Source organism: Melanotaenia boesemani, chromosome 18 (genome assembly GCF_017639745.1).
Source record: "Melanotaenia boesemani isolate fMelBoe1 chromosome 18, fMelBoe1.pri, whole genome shotgun sequence".
NCBI lineage: Eukaryota > Metazoa > Chordata > Actinopteri > Atheriniformes > Melanotaeniidae > Melanotaenia > Melanotaenia boesemani.
Window position 1 is genome coordinate 25,076,122 of NC_055699.1, and position 16,783 is coordinate 25,092,904.

Below are 16,783 nucleotides of genomic sequence, written 5' to 3' on the forward strand. Positions count from 1 at the left end.
TGAAATAACTAAGAGTTTTTAATGAGAACTAAAATCCATCTGAACCCAGAAGAAAGAGTTTTTTAAACTAACACTACTTTATAGCATTTCATCCTGAATGTAGAAAGGATGGCCAAAAAGTTACACACTAGTGCATCAGAAAACGTCTAATACATTTTTAAAAATGGAAGAATGACAAAAACATATGGACATTAAACTTTTAAAAATGTAATTAAACAATCTTTTTCAATATTTTGATTGATTTAGATCCAGGCCCAATAGACATTGTTAACATTAACTAGCACAGCAGCAACAATGTTTAGCTTTTTTTCTGATAAACAGACCCAGTAAGACCAGTTGCTTCCATTGGGTCTGATGGTTTATTGGTCTCAGATTAATGTTATCTTATCCGACGTGGGTCATGACAAAACCAGCAGCCAGCAGTTTCCAAACTCAGGCTTCAATAAATGTCTCTTTCTTCTTCTGAACATATTCAATGAAGCTAATCTGATGGACATTAACATTAGTTAAGTAAAACAAGGGTCTTAAACCTGCTAACATGTATGCTAACATTAATTCTAATAATTGATTCTTGATTAATCCGAATTCTTTCTCTGAATTTGATGCACTGTAGTTACACAAGGAGTAGTGGGGAGCCATGCTACAACACCCAGGGAGCAGTTGGAGGTTATTTTCACACTGCTCAGGGCCCCTGAGCAAGGTCCTTAACATTAGTTGGTTCACCATAGGGTGTACTGACACCAGCACAGTCCACTAGACCTGGTACGATTTGGGACTCAGTTCAGTTTGGGTGAAAGTTTCTTCTTTAGGCCAGAGTTTGCGTTCATGCTGTACTACTCAAACGAACTGGACCTTTTTCTGTCTTCGCCAGAGGCGGCGCTACACCAAGAATTAAGGAAAGAGAAGACACACAATGATGAAGAAAACTCCTTCAGCTATTGGTTAATGCAGGACAACTGGTGTTTCCACCACATCAGAGTTTTACATGGAGCTGCATCAGATTCTAGCGGTCTTGAGTTGATCATAGAGCCGGGATCGTACACCTCCTGCAGTTGGGTCACTTGAAGCAACGCAAGAGGTACTTTTGTCACTTCTTTGATGTGCATCAGAGTTTGCACATTCACACCTCCAAACGAATCCAAGCAAATCACAAGGGCTGGTGTGAATGTACTCCCAGTCTACCAGGTCCAAGTCCACTTCTCCAACCACTAGCACACCCCTCCCGCCCCTAAGCTTTTGTATTACCATGACTAACCTCTCCAGGTGTGTTAAAAGGTCAATGCATGCAGCTTAAATGCAACTAAAGTCTAAGTCCCAAACACGAGTTCCTAAATCTGTCCTGAGTAATCCTCTTTGTAGTGGTGAGGTATGAAGCGCTGACACTACACTGGATCTGTGTTTGGAGCTGGAAGGCAGGAGATGTTATAACAGGGATGTATTCTCTGCTCAGAGCATCAGTCTTTCATTCTGTTAATCTGAGCTGCAGATGACAGTCCATCTATCCGAGTTAGTTAACTGTGGTTTTCTGACCAACCAGCTTTAACTTATTCGGAGCCGGCCAGGTGAGTCAGTCAGTTATTATTGTTGTCCCTGTCTCGCCTTTCACTGATCAAATCCTCCTGCAGAGCTGGCCAGGCTGCTCCACCATCAATATATTAATTGTTTCTCCACATGATGATCGTTTATTCAGAGGGTCTCAGACAGAGTGTGGCTGTATTTGAGGAGTTAGAATCTGAGGAACCTTCTTCAGATCCATTAGTAAATGAGAGTTTGATGTCCCAGCTCCAGTGCCTGACCTTTAACGTACCCCCTGGTTTAATGGATCACAGCGACACTGAAGACCTGAACAACTAACAAATATCTGCTACTCCTCTCCATCAGTTTGGCTGCAGGACTCTGTTGTGTTTGGAAGTGTTTGCTCCCTCTCCCTCTAAGTGTTTCGCCTCCCCCTCTGCTTAATGTTGAAACCATCAGCTCTCCAGTCTGGTTCTCTTTAAAATGAATTTGAAATATTCATTCCTTGTGTAAGCTGGGTTAGTAAACCCCCAAAAGGCCTTGTGGATTTCAGCACGTGTTGTTCTGAGCGATTCAGATTCAGCTGTGGTCTTGCTGCCCTGTGAACCCTGTTTCTCTCACTGTCACCAACAAATTTGGGTCATGCTATGGTGATGATCTGTAAATGGGCCACATTGGTCTGGATAAATACAAAAGTCATGACGTCATCTGTTCTGCAGCCAAGCCTGTTCAGTTGGCTTGCTTCAGATTCCTCTAAGCTCGGTTGCTTTTCTGCAGTTTGCAAGAAAATAAAGTGCTGACATACAATCAGAGCAGCAATGCAGACAGTTTATCCTGAACAAAACTTTTGTTTAAGCAGGCCCACATGCGCCTCTGTCTTTACAGGCTGAGAAGATGTGTAGATTTAAAGCCTCCGAAGGCATGTGTAGGAAAAAGGTTTGTTTTGAACTTTTTAGCTGATCAGAAACTTGTGAGTTGCCTGATATCGATGTTTTTGGGGGTTTTCTAATTGGGGACAGCAGTGTTCCTCAGAAACAGGAAAAGCTTGGACAAAAGCAGGAAGTGAAGGTGACAGGATGTTTCCTTTGCTTATTAGAGTTTAATTGTTTTTATTTTGGTAGCTTTTGTCTGATTGTATTTCTTCTAAAGATTAATTCAATTTCAGGCTGTTACATGCATGTTGACCCTGCACATGTGTTCTTTAAAAAGCTTCTGTCCTTTATTATCAGACTCCAGAGGTATGCACATCTGTGTGAGTACATGTTTCTGTGTGTGACTTTGCATGCATGCAATCAGACCTCCCACTGCTATGATGACCCCTCTCTTTGTGCAGGTCTGTATGAGCTTCTGGCAGCCCTGCCATCCCAACTGCAGCCTCATGTCAGCCGCCCCGAGGACAACACCTTCCTTCAGCACATGTTTGGGGAGAGAGGCCTCCACTTGCTAGTTAAGGTAAAGAAAAAGAAGTTAGTATCAAGAGGTGTACTTACTGTAAGTTTTGTTAAATGTTCATTTATAGACCGCTCTGTTTAACACCCAGCAGGCTTATGCCAGAACTCTGTCAGCACTTGAGGCAATTCATTTCTTTGTAAGTTTACTTTATAAGGAAACACCATGAAAACGGTCATTTTTATTCTCGGCTGTGCAGTAAATCATCTTTTTATCAAGTGTGTGTGGTACCAGTAACCCATATACAAATGTACTCATTTAGTTTAAGAGGTGGCTCCAACTTAGATGTATTGATATGACTTGCAACCCTAATCCCAAAAAAGTTGGGACACTGTGTAAAATGTAAGTAATACCAGAATGCAATGATTTCCAAATCTCATCAACCCGTATTTTATTCCCAGCAGAACATAAACAACATATTAGATGTTAAAACTGAGACATTTTACATTTCATGGAAAATATGAGCTCATTTTAAATTTGATGGCAGCAACACATGTGTAAAAAGCTCCACCATGCAAAGAAGAAGCCAGATGTGAACAGGATCCAGAAACAGCACCGTCTTCTCTGGACCAAAGCTCATTTAAAACGGTCTGAGGCAAAGTGGAAACCTGGATGAAAATGTGAACTAGTTTCTGGAAAGCATGGACGGCGTGTCCTGCAGACTAAAGAGGAGAGGGAGCATCCAGCTTGTTATCAGTGGACAGGTGAAAAGCTGCATCTCTGATGGGATGGGGCTGCATTAGTGTCTATGGCGTGAGCAGCTTCCACATCTGTGAAGCTCCATCAATGCTGAAAAGTACATGGAGGTTTTAGAGCAACATCTGCTCCCATCCAGACAGCGTCTCTTTCAGGGAAGACCTTGCAGATTTCAGCAAGACAATACTGAACCACATCCTGCATCCATCACAACAGCATGGCTTCACAGGAGAAGAGTCCGGCTGCTGAACTGGCCTGCCTGCAGTCCAGACCTTTCACCAATACTAAACATCTGGAGCATCATGGAAGCAGAAATCCAGCAACACTTTAGCTGGTATCATTCCTTCATTTCATGAATACTGACGTGCAGAGAATCAGCTACATCATCATTAACCGCACTGAATTGGATTATAATAAATGAGAGTGGACTCAGATCTAGTTTTATCTATTACATGTAAAAACAACTGAATTGAACTCTGTTCAAATCAAAACATCTGCTGAACTCAGTTAACCATTAATCATGTGGAGGGGATTATGTATTGTAATATGTAATGTGTGTGGACCCATAAGGATGCAGTGATGTCAGTGTCATTTTTAGCACTCTGTGAGTTGGAAGTTTTGTTTCACAGCAATCTGAGCGTGAGCAGAGAAACTCCAAGAGGAAAAGTTTTATTGGCCCAAACAAGAATCCTGGGAGAAAGAAAAAAAAAAAGCTGACTTAAACTGGAGAGATTTCTGTGTAACAATGTTGAGATGAAACAGAGGGAAATAAGAAATCCTGCTCTCAAATTTAAAAAGAAAAAATGCTTATAATTATAGGGAGTAAAGTTCCTCTACAGCAAGGGTTCTCAAACTTTTTCAGCATTCTACCTTCTGTGGAAGTTAATAAAAATTTTTGTTTATTATTTTAATGAAACATTTTAATTAGTTTTAAATTCCCAGTAACTCAATAGAATAAAAGGGTCTTCCATTTTTTGGCTTGAGACCTGTCTCATCCTTCCTGTTATGGGAGGGGGGCAGCATCCGAACCCCTCCTCCTTCATCCTTCGTCCTGTCAGACAAGTTTTTAAGTTCACATTAACACACTCATGCATCTTTACATGATTCTCCTTTATACAGCCTCCTGCCTACCACCTCCATTCATACAACACAGGAAGTATTGTTATTCCACTCGTCTACCCACTCAGCTTTTTAACGCCCCCCCCGCCCCCCCCCCTCCCTCCACCAGTGGGCCTGAATGGAGTTGCAGAGTTTGAAGTGAAGATGAGCAAATTTGACAACTATATATTCCTGCAGGCGGTCGATGATGAATGTAACACACCTTCTTCTTCTTTTTCGTCTTCCTCTTTCTCGTCTTTGAACTGAGAATGTTTTATTGCTCAATTACTAAGAAAACATCTGTAATTGTTAGAGCTACATCTGGCTGGATCCTTATGTATATTATTTTAATTTTGAAAGAATACCCAACTCTGTTTTCATGCGCTGCCATGATATATTTCCCACTTTGCTCGTCTTTCTAAGGCTGTAGTCATTACAGCCCCTCACAGAGACAGTTCAGGGAGAAAAATTGACATAATTTTCAACCCTCCCTTTAAAGAAACATTTTCTATGTTGGCATTTTTGTTCAGGATCCAAAGTTGTAACACATCAGTTTCAACGTCTGAGCTTGAGGAAACCAGAAGGGTTTCATTTGATGCCTGGATTGTTATGGATGGCCAAAGAATAAGGCCTGTTGAACATGTATAATGATGGGCAGGGTCTGGTTCTCTCAGGCCCCAAAGAAAACACAGCATAACAGTAATACTAATGACGGTAGCATTATGTTTCTGTGATATTTAGCCAGGCATAGGGGTGGAGCCTAATCTGTTTTTTTACAACTACCACTGATTATGTGTTCAGCTCTTTACTTTCAGGACTGAAAGCTTTGAATAAACCGTATGTGTAAGTCTTTGCCTTCAATTGTTGAGAATGTGAATGTACAAAAGAAATGATAATATGCAGATTGGGAGAACAACAAATCAATGTGGTGTTTAGCTGGACTATTATGGTGAGGAAGGCATCATGAGAGGGATGTTCATGGCATGCCTATCAAGCCTTGAGTCTTAAAGGATCAACAAAAAGGGGTTTTCTTTGAAGGGATGTAACGATAACGGATTTTCCTTCAGAAATGCCTTAATTCTTGGTGTGATAGATGGAACCAGGTGGTGGAAACCTTCCTTCTCCCATGTTGACATGACAGCATCACACAGTTGCTGCAGGTTTGCCGGCTGCATCCATGATGAGAATCTCCCGTTCCACCACATCCCAAAGCTGCTCTACTGGACTGAGATCTGGTGACTGTGGAGGCCGTTGGAGTCCAGTGAACTCATTGTCATGTTCTAGAAAGCAGGTGGAGATGATCTGAGCTTTGTGACGTGGTGCATTATCCTGCTGGAAGTAGCATCAGAAGATGCTCCACTGTGGTCATAAAGGGATGGACATGGTCAGCAACAATACTCAGGTAGGCTGTGGTGGTTAACTGTTGATCTAAGGCAGGATGGATCCATGTTTTCATGATGTTTCCGGCAAATTTGAGCCTAGCATCTGAATGTGGAGCTGAAATGGAGACTCATCAGACCAGCAACATTTCTCCATCTTCTATTGTCCAGGGTTGGTGAGTGTGTGTGAATTATAGCCTCAGTTTCCTGTTCTTAGCTGACAGGAGGCACCCGGTGTGGTCTTCTGCTGCTGTAGCCCATCTGCTTCAAGGTTGGACGTGTTGTGTGTTCAGAGATGCTATTCTGCAGACTTTGGTTGGAACCAGTGCTTGTTAGACTTCCTGTTGTCTTTCTATCATCTCCAACCAGTCAGTCCATTCTCCTCTGACCTCTGACATCAACAAGACATTCTGGTCCAGACAACTGCTGCTCACTGGATATTTTCTCTTCTTCAGACCATTCTCTGTAAACCCTAGAGATGGTTGTGTGTGAAATACTCAAAGTAACTTAAATCCCCTTTCCTCCTCAGTCTGATGCTCAGTTTGAACTTCAGCAAGTCGTCTTCACCATGTCTATATGATGAAATGTGTGAAGTTGCTGCCACGTGATTGGCTGATTAGATATTTGTGTTACCAAGCAGTTGAACAGGTGGAGCTGATGAAGTGGAGGGTGATTGTATGTGCACATGAGATACTGAGGGGGTCATGAAGCATCAGTCAGGGTAATTCATGTGGTGTTTATGTAGCAGAGTTGTGGTGAACTCTTTACATTTCAGTCTTAAAATGATCAGTTTTACATGACAATTATATGAAAGATTGGCATGGTTTCCTCAAAGAAATCAGCTTCTTCCACATACTTCCATACTCCTTTTTCTTCTCTTTCATTCAGCGAAGAGAGCCTAAGCTGTTTAGCGTCTCTTATAGTTAATGAGGAGGCATAAGTGGAGACTGCCCTGCTCCAGACAAGCAGAACTGTGTTTCCTCTGCTTTTTACTTGGTACTCAGATGTAAGCCAGCCTGTCAGCTAGTCAGCCAAATGTAGAGACAGGCTGACTGTGAAACACACACAAGTAACAGAACTAGCATCTCACCTTACAGCAGAGACCAGCAATCAGACGCTACGTTCAGGTGAACATGGCTAACGTCAGTGGCACACCATTAATAAAACCTTAATTGTCTCCTTCCTCTGAAGCCCCACCACCAACTCTCAAAAGATTCCACCTTTCATTCCAAAAGACTATGAAGAGGGAAACAGAGAGAAAACACGCACATCATGTTAATCTGACAGGATCTGCATCCCAGATTACTCATATGGAATCACTCAGTCCTCACCTGAGTAATCATGGTGAATCGGTTACTGGTCAGACTGGCAGAAGGGAGAGGATAGGACCAGAGGAGGAGGTGTCAGAGATGGAAAGAGAGACAAGAAAAGAGAATTTAGGTCTGCAGACTTTGTCTTCTCATCAGATACTTCGGACAGCCCCTCACATCAATTGTAATCTGATTATGTCACAGAAATTAAAGAAATATTTCCTCATATCGTCTTTCAGCAAGGCTGGTCGCTCATCGGTTTGCCTCATTGTGCACACTTTTCATCAGAACTGACATGAAAGATGAGTGCTGGTGTGTATACGAGCATAGCTAAAACGACACAGACAGCCTGAATCTTTTCAATTAAACCCATCGACTCAAGTTTGCTTTCTAGAAATTCTTCCGCGCTCATTGTTCTGCTGCCAAGTTCCTGCTCCTCAACAAAACCACAGGAAATAAAATACAATATTCAATTTCCACCTGCTTCAGGTGGGGCTATTTTCTAATCCCAAGTTTCTGTCAGCGGGCCTTCAGGCAGACTCAGAAATCCCTCATTTTGTGGTCAGTCATTTTCCCATAAATTCCTCTCCTGCTAGTTGCTAATAGCCTTGGCTTTTGTTTCCTTGTTTCTCAGCATTATTGATGTGGACTCGCCAGTTTGGTCTTTAGTGTTGCAGGACTTTAATGATATGTAACGGCGTTGCAGCTGATCCTTGAACCCTAGTGGAAAGTTTGAGCTATTTTTGATGAATGAGCTAATTTTCAGACAAGCTGGACTGTATTCCTTGAGTACCAGACAGACTGAATAACGATCCAGCTCTAGCTAGCTCTCCCAGTTTTATGACTCACCTCGTGATGTCTGTCCACTGTAGTCCTTGAATGCACCATAGACTCTCCTATTGGGCACTTATCCTTTCCACACATTAATCCTCAATTTTTCATGTTCAGAGGAGAATTCCTGAAAAAAGAAACTTGTCAAAACCTCTCACCTTGTTGCAGAAGTCCGTTTGTGAGTCATTCTTCTCTCTGTAAGCAGCAAGAAATTCTGGATAAGATGCTCTGTTTTAACCTTGTAGACCCAAACTACCTTGGACATCCACTCATGACTGCAGACAGAGTAAAACAAATAACCTTGGTTTGTTTTTTGTTTTTTTTTGTAGAAGTCAGCCTCCTTATTCACACTGCAGAAATGCACATTAAACTAAGGTCAGCTAAACCTGAATTTGAAACGCAGACCAGTGTTTTTGGCAGGCATCTCAGTTTTAGTCTTCAGGACGAAAATGCTTATTAGTTTTAGTCACATTTTAGTCATTTCTAAATTTGATAGTTTTAGTCTAGTTTTAATCGACGAAAACTCAGAAAGGTTTTAGTCAAATAAAAAAAAAGTATTTGTCTTTTAAAGGTCCCATATTATGCAAAATTCACTTTTTAATGGTTTTGGAACAGTCATACTGGTCCCCCCGCATGTGTAGGAGACCCGTAAGTGTGAAACTCTTTCAGGCGCTCTCTCTCCCCCCTGCTCCACCTCTAGGGAAGTAAGTGCTGAAATGAGCTTGTTTGAAAGCGTGTACGTTATGACGTCATAAGGGACAATAACCACTCCCCACAGAGCGATGGACCCGTCTACCGGCTCTCAAAGCCCGCCCTCTAAAAATCACCTAGCGCCCAGTGTTTTTCCCTCTTCGGCAACCCTCGTTAGCGGACATGGCTAAGCGACAGAAGCACTGTTCTGTTTGTGGCTGCATAAATGAACACGAAAACGTTTTTTTACTTCCATCCACTGAACCCACGAGGACTGAGTGGATTAATTTTATTTTTGGAGGAAATGGACCCGGAAAACTTCCAAAGGTTTTGCATGTCTGTGGCCAGCATTTCAAAGAGGACTGTTTCCACAACATGGGGGCATGGAAAGCAGGCTTCGCCAACCGTTTGAAGCTGAAGCCAGGTTCAATACCAACTGTCCGTGACACAGCTGGAGAGGTAAGAGCTGGCAGTTATTTTATCGTTTCGGCCTTATTAGTCTGATAGCTTGAAAATATATTAACCTGTCAATCACCTCATGACGGGCTATGCGATGGGCGGAGCCAACAGCTGAGCTGCTCCACCAGGGTTCCGCCCACCATAAACGGCACAATTCTGAAGCTGCTAAAAAGAGGGAGGTGAAGAGAAGCCGCTGCACTCAAACTGAGGGTCGATTTGTCCATACCATGGCGGAAATATTTCATTTAGATATTAATGAATGGTCTCAGATTGGGAATAAAGTGTATAATATGGGACCTTTAACAAATTAATTAAGGTCAATAATACGTATTAAAAAGTGGAATCAAGGTTGATGGGTTATAACAAGTATTGCTATTCATAAAACAAGTTAACCTTAATGCATAATAACCACATCCTTTACCAGACTGACAGCTTTAGCCGAGACTTTTCCATCAACAGGGATGCAATGCTGCCGTGTTATACTTAACTGCTGATGGGCAGAAACCTTTTATTTCTATATTTCGCCTTTTTTTCATGAATTGTTGCCCTACTTCATCCTACAAAAATGTCACACAACAAAATAACAGTTCGTGTTTGGTTATTTTTATCAATAATTACAAAATTAAAAGGAATGGTTTTAGACTTAGAAGGTTTCCCAACCAGCAGCAAATACTTTCTGATCTACTTAGGGTTAAAGTGCTAATTGTAGAATCAATTACTCTAAAAAAGCAAAGAGCAACAACATCCTCACTAAATGTAAATGTGGCTTTATCTCTGAGAATTTTCTGAAGTGAAATACTCCACCTTGTACATACACATGCCCAAATATGAGCAAAGGATGCTCAACATGCTCAACTTGACCTGGTCTGCCAGTGAAATTATGATGAATTAAAATATGTCCAGATATCGATTCTTCGCTTCCGACCACCAAACCCCTTCGTCGACGTTGCTGCCATGATTCATCTTTGAATGAATGAACTGCTTGTTTGTGTGCACGCTGCACGTCTGGTGGTGGGCGTGGCCAAGGTGCAGCAGCATTGCTGACTGACAGATTGCGCTCACAATAGGCAGAAATGTTGTGCATTTTTAATGTTGGAAAATCAGCCCGTGAACATTTTAGTCTCGTCAACGAAATCTCACAAATGTCTCTTCATGTTTTCGTCATCAAAGAGCCATTTTCAGGTCGTCACCGTCTCGTTATCGTCGTGGCAAAAAGAAAATAAATTCGTCATAATCATCGTTGACAAAAACAACACTGATGCAGACAAAACTAAACCATTCAGCCAATAACAACTACCCAAAGCAATTTGATGGTTAGTCTCCAGATTTTCAGTACCCAGGCTTTCTGCTCAATCATGAGCTTTCTTTCCAAGCTCATGTCACAAGTTGTGTCACAAACAAAAAGTGTAGTTCAGGTTTTACTATCACAACAAATCCTTCTTACCTCTCAGATGCATCTTGACTTGGCTACCTTTTTGCCATTGGATGACTGCTACATCTGCATTCAATCTCTAAATATGGTTTATTATTGTGCTTTAAGATTTATCATAGGTTAAGTGAAGACCTACTTTATTCGTCCTAAACTGGGGGAATTTCAGGTATCCAGCAGCATGCAATGTTTATCATAATCAGGCACTTTCTCTACCACACGAAACCACAACATGACGACAACACCATGACAACAGTAAATAAAATAAGTTAAAAACTACTATCAATAGGATTAAAGTGCACATTAACATGATTTTTTGTGCAATCTTAAAGCGACCTTTGAATCAACGACTTCCAGAGCAGCGTACGGAGACTAGGAGTCGGTTGCTGCAGCTGCTTCTCTGGGCGAGTGTCATGCAGGGGGTGACTACTGTTCCTGAGGAAGGCCTGCAACTTGCTCCTTATGTGCTTCTCCACAAGTTCTCCAACAGAGTCCACCCCCGTCCCATCACTCTCTCACTTGCCATTGTGACTTGTATGCTGAAGTCCGGTGGTCTTCTTTTAGTTCCCTGAGGTACACCCACTCCTAAACACTGGTGTAAAAGGCTCTTCAAGTTTGGTTCCTTCTTATTTGTCTTGCCATCCAGAAAGAACCAGTAACTTATTTGCCCTAGAATTAACTAGGGAGACAAGCTTTTAGTTTTGCCGCCCCCACTGCTTGAAACACCTTCAAATCTAAACTGAAAATCATTTCATATAAGATAAGACGATAGGCGAAGATGGGATAAGATGAGAAGATGGAATAAAATGCCTTTATTGTCATTGTATAAGAGTTCACCATGAAATTTAGCAAGAAGCATCATCTGATAAGGTGTTTCAACCTTTTCTTCCTTTCTTACCTACCAGACAGTGAGAATCTTGAGCAGTGTCTGTGTTTTTTGTTGCTGACCTCAACTTTAACACTTTAAAGCCCTACTACTGAATTTTGGCACATTTTCTCCGTGAGGCGCCCCCTAACGACTGTTAATCCAGCATCCATCTTCTTCCTGTCAAAGTTAATACCATGTTGACTCTTGTCTTATCTATTGTTTTATCACTTTCTCCCTCTTTTCCCCTCTTGCTCCAACAATGCCCTCTTGGGTTTTGTTGCTGAATCAACCACGGTGTGCATTCAAAATGGCCAATGTGTTGATATCAGGTGCTCATGTGTGACGAGATGCTGCAAAGCGAAATACTGCTGTAAAATGAAGTACTGGGATGGAAAAAAAGTTGGTTTCTTGGCTTTGGGTTGCTGACAAGTTTAAAAGAAAGTCATGCAGTGCTTCTTCAAAATCTGTTAAACCGTAAAAATTGCCAAATTATTGGCTGTTTTAATTTACTGTTATAATGTATTTTGATGCATGCCTTTTCTTGATGTGTGCTGCTGAGCTCTTGCGATCTACCTTGTAAAGGAGATCTTAATCTCAGTGGGATTTTATTGTAGTTAAATAAAGTTTAACTCCAAATAATGATAACAAAAGAAGCTTTGGCATGGTTAAAATGATAAACTCTGATTAAAATTTTTTACTTGGGAGATCATTGTGAAATGAACCACCTCCTTATATACAAAAAAAAAAAGCTTTCTGTGCTTCATTTACCTTCCAGACGTTTGTATTGGCGTATAGTGGTCAACTGCAGCATGGAGTCAAAAAGATTATACTCAGTGCCCAGATCGTGATAGAGAAGTGGAAATGAGAACTAAAATTCCTTATAACAGTAGACGAGTCTATCAGTCTCAACTATTAGTTGAATATTAGCACATTGGGGAAAATATCTGGAGTTATCCTATAACAATTATTTCAGGTCAGTTTGTTGAACCTGAATTTGAATTTTTGTGAAAAATAATGGCTCACTGTTAAGCCAGAAGATTTAAGACAAGTCAGAACTGGTGTTAAGAAGAGCTGGAGCATAGGAGCAATACACAAAATATGGAAAATGAGGTTAGTGGTCCTGTTTGTGTATTTATTGTTCCCTTACGGCCTGGGAACTGCCTAAAGACTTAATGTGCTCACCTGGAGCATTTTAAGATGACCTGAGCAAATTTATATATGTGATTGACTGCCTCAGGAGTACTGAAACCAGTCTGATTCAGTAAGTCTAATGCATTTGTCCTGTCTTTAGGCCCTCCATCATTTCTGATACTGCTACCTAACATGAGGACAGCTGTAAATAATATGAATGAGTTGCCTGATTCATGGACACCACCCGTCTTAGGTTTTTAAAATTTGGAGACAGAGTAAACGAAAACAGAAAACTTATAGGGTTTTTTTCTGTTTCTCAAGAGACCCTTTGTATGTACATGAGCACGACTTTACCTTTCATTGTCCTGGTTTTGTGAAATACAAGTTTATGGTGACATGTCAGGGCCTCAGCTGTGTTTTCCAAGAGCTCCAGGAGGAAACTGGATCCCCTGTCTAATTGATATGGCTGTCATAGTTGGCTGGCTGGCTGCCCTGGTTTTTCTTTCTCACTCATCTGTTGGATCTGCTGCCACTTCTTAATTCGCTGGCACATTCTTCACATCCTGTACACCACAAACAAGTAACAAGCTACTCTGCATTGGGATTTGGTAAAGGAAATGTGCTGCAAATGTGTGTTTATGTGAAGAAAGCAACGATGGGAATATTTCTACATTAACATAAAGTCTAAAAAAGTGATTCTCAATTTGAGAGTCTGGATCCCTTTGAAACTGTATGTCCACCTTGCTAATACCAGGGTTGGACCCCATTTTTCTTCAGAGGTTTTCTCCATATTCTAGAATAGGGTTCTAGAATGCGCCGCTAGGTGGCAGCAGCAATTGTAGTAGCTCTGTTTTTAACTTATGATTTTTTTGCAATATAGCCGTCTTTTTTAAGATATCAGCTGTCAATCTGTGTCTGTTCGGGTAGATTTTTTCGCGCTGGTCAGAGGCTGTGCTATACGGGAGATTTTTCTGAATATTTTTTCTTTTTGCAAGACTTGTTATTGTGAGTCTCCATGGCAACGAGACTTGTTTACCATCGGGATCAACTGATAAAACTCTCCAAACTCAAGATTATCAGTGAAACAACACTTCAAATCCCAACGGAGTTGAAAAGAAAGAGAAGAGGATGCAGGGCAGGAGCGAGGCAGAGAGAAAAACGGTGGCGATTCAAACCATTTCTTCCAACGGTTGTTATGGGAAACGTGAGATCGCTAGTTAACAAAATTGATGAACTTCAGGTGCTAACCAGGTCTCTTAAAGAATACAGAGAGTGCAGTATTATGTGCTTCACTGAGACATGGCTGCATGAACACATCCCAGACTGTAATGCATCTGTACACGGCTTCAGGACGGTCCGTGCAGACCGCAATAAACAACTCAGCGGGAAGCTGAAGGGAGGTGGAATTGCGGTGCTGGTAAACCAGCGCTGGTGTCATCCTGAACATGTCACTGTTAAAGAGAAGATCTGCAATAGAGACATTGAACTGCTAGCTGTGAGTCTCCGCCCGTATTATTTACCCAGAGAGTTCACATGCGTTATTCTGGTAGCGGTATATATATTACCTGGTACCGCTCCAGACGCAGCCTGTGATGTCATTAACTCTGTAGTGGCCAGGCTTCAAACACAACATCCAAACGCATTTGTGGCGATCTCTGGAGATTTTAACAACATCTCCCTCTCTGCAACTCTACCAACTTTCCAACAGTTTGTCAGCTGCTCCACCAGAGAAAACAAAACGTTGGACTTATTTTATGCAAATATTAAAAATGCATACAGCTCCTTTGCCCTGCCACCTTTAGGAAGATCAGACCATAACCTAGTTCTTCTCTCCTCCTCCTACAAGCCCATCGTTCAGCAACAACCAGTCATTAGAAAGGCTATTAGAACCTGGTCTAATGAAGCTGAAGATGCTCTGAGAGGATGCTTCGAGGCTACAGACTGGAACGTCCTATGTGAACCTCATGGAGATGACATCAATGCCTTGACTGAGTGTGTGACAGATTATATTAACTTCTGTGTGGACAGCACCGTTCCAACAAGAACAGTGAGGTGCTTCCCCAATAACAAACCCTGGATCACCAGTGACCTGAAAAAGCTGCTGAACATCAAAAAGAAAGCTTTTAGGGATGGAGACAGGGAGTTATTGAAGTCCACGCAAAAACAACTTAAAACACAAATGAAGAAGTGCAAGGAGGACTACAGGAAGAAGTTGGAAAGTAAGCTTCAGAAAAACAATGTGAGGGATGTGTGGTCAGGAATGAAGAAGATCACTGGCTTCGGGATAAAGGAGGATCAGACTGATGGAGGTCTGGACAGAGCGAATGAACTGAACATGTTCTTCAATAGGTTTAGCTCACCTCCTGCTTCAACCCCAACTAGCCACACACCCTCCATGAGCCCACAGCTTTCCTGTCACACCTCCACTCTGTCACCCTGCAGCTCAGTCAAGGACCTGGACACAACCTCATCTCCCTCCACATCAGGACTTCCTGAAACCTCCTCTGCCTCCACCTCCACTCTGTCTGTCTCCTGTAACCAAGTCATGCAACAACTGGTGAAACTGAACCAGAACAAGGCTGCAGGTCCAGATGGTGTCAGTCCCAGAGTTCTCAAGACCTGCTCAAAACAGCTATGTCCGATTCTCCAGCACCTGTTCAACACCAGCCTGAGCCAGAAAAGAATCCCGGTGCTGTGGAAAACATCCTGCCTTGTTCCAGTGCCTAAAAAACCACAACCAGCTGAACCAAAAGACTACAGACCAGTCGCCCTGACATCTCACGTCATGAAAGTCCTGGAGAGACTCTTACTGGCTCACCTCAGCAAGCAGGTGAACACCTTTCAGGACCCATTACAGTTTGCATACCGTAATGGGCTTGGGGTTGAAGATGCAATCATATACCTGCTTCAGAGAGCCCACTCTCATCTGGACCAGTCAGGCAGCACTTTGAGGGTCATGTTCTTTGATTTCTCAAGTGCTTTTAATACGATTCAGCCTGCTCTGCTGTGTGAGAAGCTGCAGAAATTCCAGGTGGATCCCTCCACAACCACCTGGATTTACGACTACCTCACAAACAGACCACAGTTTGTGAGACTGAAAGGTTGTATGTCTGAGATGGTGGTCAGCTGCACTGGAACACCACAAGGGACTGTACTTTCACCATTTCTATTCACGCTGTACACCTCAGACTTCCAGTACAACTCTGAGTTCTGTCATCTGCAGAAATACTCTGATGACTCAGCAGTTGTTGGGTGTATCAGTGATGGACAAGAAGCAGAGTACAGAGAACTGGTCGGTCAGTTTGTGAAATGGTGCGGTGACAATCATCTCATCTTGAATACCAAGAAAACAAAGGAGATGATTGTTGACTTCAGGAGGAACAAGAACACACATAGAAGTGTTTCCATCATGGGAGAGGAGGTGGAGGTGGTGGAGGAATACAAGTACCTTGGAGTTCAGCTGGACAACAGACTTGAGTGGAAAAGCAACACTGAGTACATTTACAAGAAAGGTCAGAGCAGACTCTACTTCTTAAGGAAGCTGAGATCTTTTAACGTCTGCACCAAAATGTTGCAAATGTTCTACAGGTCTGTTGTTGAAAGTGCAATCAGCTTTGCAGCAATCTGCTGGGGCAGCGGCATCAGAACCAGAGACTTGAAAAGAATTAACAAACTGATCAAGAAAGCCGGTTCTGTGCTTGGAGTAACTCTGGAGCCGCTGGAGTTGATCATCAAAAAAAGAATTCTGTACAAGCTGACGAAGATAATGGAAGATCCTTCACACCCTCTACACAACGCCGTGACGAAACAACAGAGTGTGTTCAGTGGGAGGCTTGTTCAAGTCCGATGCAAGACAGAGAGATACAGAAGATCCTTCCTTCCAGCAGCTATCAGGCTGAAGAACAAAGCCCTTAATTAATTAATGTGA

The 16,783-nt window shown here is 42.2% G+C and overlaps 1 protein-coding gene across 3 annotated transcripts in view; it reads left to right on the forward strand.

Annotated features, from left to right (window-relative positions):
* Positions 1–16,783, forward strand: part of mpp7a (membrane palmitoylated protein 7a) — a 168,733-nt gene that overhangs the window by 48,717 nt on the left and 103,233 nt on the right. For all 3 annotated transcript variants that reach the window (XR_006008187.1, XM_041967556.1, XM_041967557.1), the window contains exon 3: positions 2,849–2,967. Coding sequence is in view for 2 of the 3 variants with exons in the window: in XM_041967556.1 (XP_041823490.1) it covers positions 2,849–2,967 (119 nt within the window). In the remaining variant the exon portion in view is untranslated. The remainder of the gene's footprint in view (positions 1–2,848; positions 2,968–16,783) is intronic.